Source organism: Arachis hypogaea, chromosome 1, assembly GCF_003086295.3.
Source record: "Arachis hypogaea cultivar Tifrunner chromosome 1, arahy.Tifrunner.gnm2.J5K5, whole genome shotgun sequence".
NCBI lineage: Eukaryota > Viridiplantae > Streptophyta > Magnoliopsida > Fabales > Fabaceae > Arachis > Arachis hypogaea.
Window position 1 is genome coordinate 102,078,853 of NC_092036.1, and position 2,570 is coordinate 102,081,422.

Here is a 2,570-nt window from a genome sequence, read left to right on the forward strand (position 1 = left end):
CTAGAACATATTGTTTTTAACTATTTGTTAGTTACTACTATTTAAAAATATAAAATAAAATATATTATTGAATTATTAAATTAAGATTAATCTAACATTTTTTTTAAATATTAGATCAAGTTCGTCGTAATAATTCGTTCTTCTTCTCCTCCGGAATCGGAACCTAGGGTTTATCCCTTCTCCCATTTTACTCACTCGTCGATTTGTCAAAAAAAATTTAAACTGATGAGGGGATCTTATAAGAAAAACCTGTTCTTGTACCACCACACCGTCTTCACAAGAACCTCATCACCCTCATTTCTGATCCCTTCACCATCTTCCATATTCCGTGCTCCCAATTACGCCACAGTCACAGAAATCCTGGAAAAACAATCCGTTACGGTGAATTACCTCGTCAACAATTGTGGGTTCCTCCCAGATTCGGCTCTTCATGCTTCGAAAGACGTCCTTTTTAAGAGTCCCGAGAAACCCGACTCAGTCATCGCACTCTTCAGGAGCTTCGGTTTCTCAGATTTGCAGATTCATAATGTCATTCGGAAATCGCCCGGGATTCTCCTCTGCAAAACCAAAGAGACCCTCTTGCCCAAGCTCCAGTTCCTCATCTCCAAAGGTGCTTCAAAATTACAACTTGCCCGCATCATCGATCTCAACCCTCTAATCTTGAAAAGAAGCTTAGAGAAACACCTGATCCCCGCTTTCGATTTGTTGAACAATTTCATTCGTTCTGAAGAAAGGACCGTTGCTTCTATCTTACGTGCTGGCCAAATTTTAACTTGTTCTAGGTCGCTTCGAAATATTAACATGTTGGTTGATTTAGGGGTCCGTAAGATAAGCATGGCAAGGCTAATTCGGCAGTGGCCTTGGTTGCTTTTATGCAATTCTGAAGTTCGCCTTAAGAGTATAGTAGATGAAGTCATTAAAATGGGGGTTGATCCCAGCAAGGCTAATTTCGTTCCTGCATTGTATGCTACGTATCTTCCAAAGTCCATGTGGGATAAGAAGGTTGAGTTGTTCAAGAGGTTTGGATTAACTGACGACAACATTCTTGAGGCGTTTGTGAAGCACTCTTGCTGTATGCTGATATCTGTGCAGAAAACTGAGGCCTGCATTGAATTCTTTGTCAAAGAACTCGGTTGGAAGCCTGTTGATGTCACCAATTATCCGGTTCTTCTCTCGCTGAATTTGGAGAAAAGGCTTGTTCCCAGGGCTGCTGTCTTGAAGATTCTTATGGCCAATGGTGCCATTAACAGTGGTAAGCATTTGTTAGCATATACTGTTTCGGAAGAGATGTTCTTTAAGAAGTATGTGAATCGTGGTAAGGATCAAGCACCGGAGTTATTGAAGCTGTATCGGGAGAAAATGAATCTTCCAGTAATGGATAGTAAATTGATGTCTTGAGCTTTGTGGATACCTTTTTGAATTTCAGTCTACTTTTCTGAGGTTTCATTTGATAATTTGTGCTAATTTTGCCATGAACTGGTTTTTTGATGAATCAGGCACTAATATCTGTCAGTTTAAGAGACTAGTTTTAGTGAACTGGGGTTAAATGTGTGCTTCTAACATCATGTTGAGCTGCCATCTTTTTAACATTTTTTGCAACTGCACAATATCTAAGAAGCTTGTGGTAAATTAGGGAGGACTGTAGATTGTAGTTCACAATTTCAGGGGAAGATGAATACGATGTCCCCATTACATTTGTCTGTAATTTTTGAACATGAGGTGATGCTGTTGTTCCTTGCATGAGCCAGCCCCAATTTTGATCTCCTTTCCCCTTTATGTTTTTGTTACAAAGTCTAATGTCATGCATAAGTGGTTTTATTGATTTATATTGAGTCACTGTTTAAAGTTGTCTAACACATCGAATTAAAAAGCAATTCAATCAGCTTGGCTACACAAATTACCATTTAATAGAGATGATACAGGTCGATGTGCATAAATATTATTTACAAGGCTGGTCTTTTTACACCAACACACCTTGAACTGATTACATTTGACATCATAGGAAACGGATTGAATTGGACGTGAATCAGCAACACATGTTCTTTTTAAATTCTTGAAAGTATTATTATTATCATACAAATGTTGTACACTTGTTCGGATGCTACTGAAAGTTTGCAACATGCACCAATACCAACAAGGAACACGAATAAGCTTTCAAGTTTCAACTTGTACCGATGCAACCGTTCAGATCTCCCAAGAGATTTGGTATCATAATTCATAGTTGTGGGAAGGCATCATCACCAATGTGTGTTGTCCACTCACTCCATGTTGTGACAACCCTCTTACCAATTGAAAATTGGTTAGAATCAAGAGAGTCAAGTAGCTTAGCTCATGCCAAAAGATGGTGGCTTTATCATGTAGGAATGGACTAAGAGGTCCAACATGAAGATCGCCTTCTCTTGTAGCTCCCTCATTATCCATGGTTCAATCAATTGTAGAATTTCCCTTTTCATCTCTTCTTGTTCCATTCTGAAAATTTAAACAGTTAAAGACTCATTGACAGTAAGAATGTAACTGCAACTAAGAGTTGAAAATGAGAAAGGAGAAAAAGAGAAGCCTTTGCATCCTGG

General features: G+C 38.6%; 1 protein-coding gene across 1 annotated transcript; it reads left to right on the forward strand.

Moving 5' to 3' along the window:
* The first annotated feature begins 225 nt into the window (after window positions 1-225).
* LOC112760562 (transcription termination factor MTERF15, mitochondrial) lies at window positions 226-1,398 on the forward strand. Its single transcript, XM_025808130.1, has one exon. The coding sequence runs from the start codon at window positions 226-228 to the stop codon at window positions 1,396-1,398; it is 1,173 nt and encodes a 390-aa protein (XP_025663915.1).
* The last annotated feature ends 1,172 nt before the right edge of the window (window positions 1,399-2,570 follow it).

Excerpts from the sequence above, each read along its gene's own strand:
- LOC112760562 (XM_025808130.1), top strand. The coding sequence starts at position 226 with ATGAGGGGATCTTATAAGAAAAACCTGTTCTTGTACCACCACACCGTC.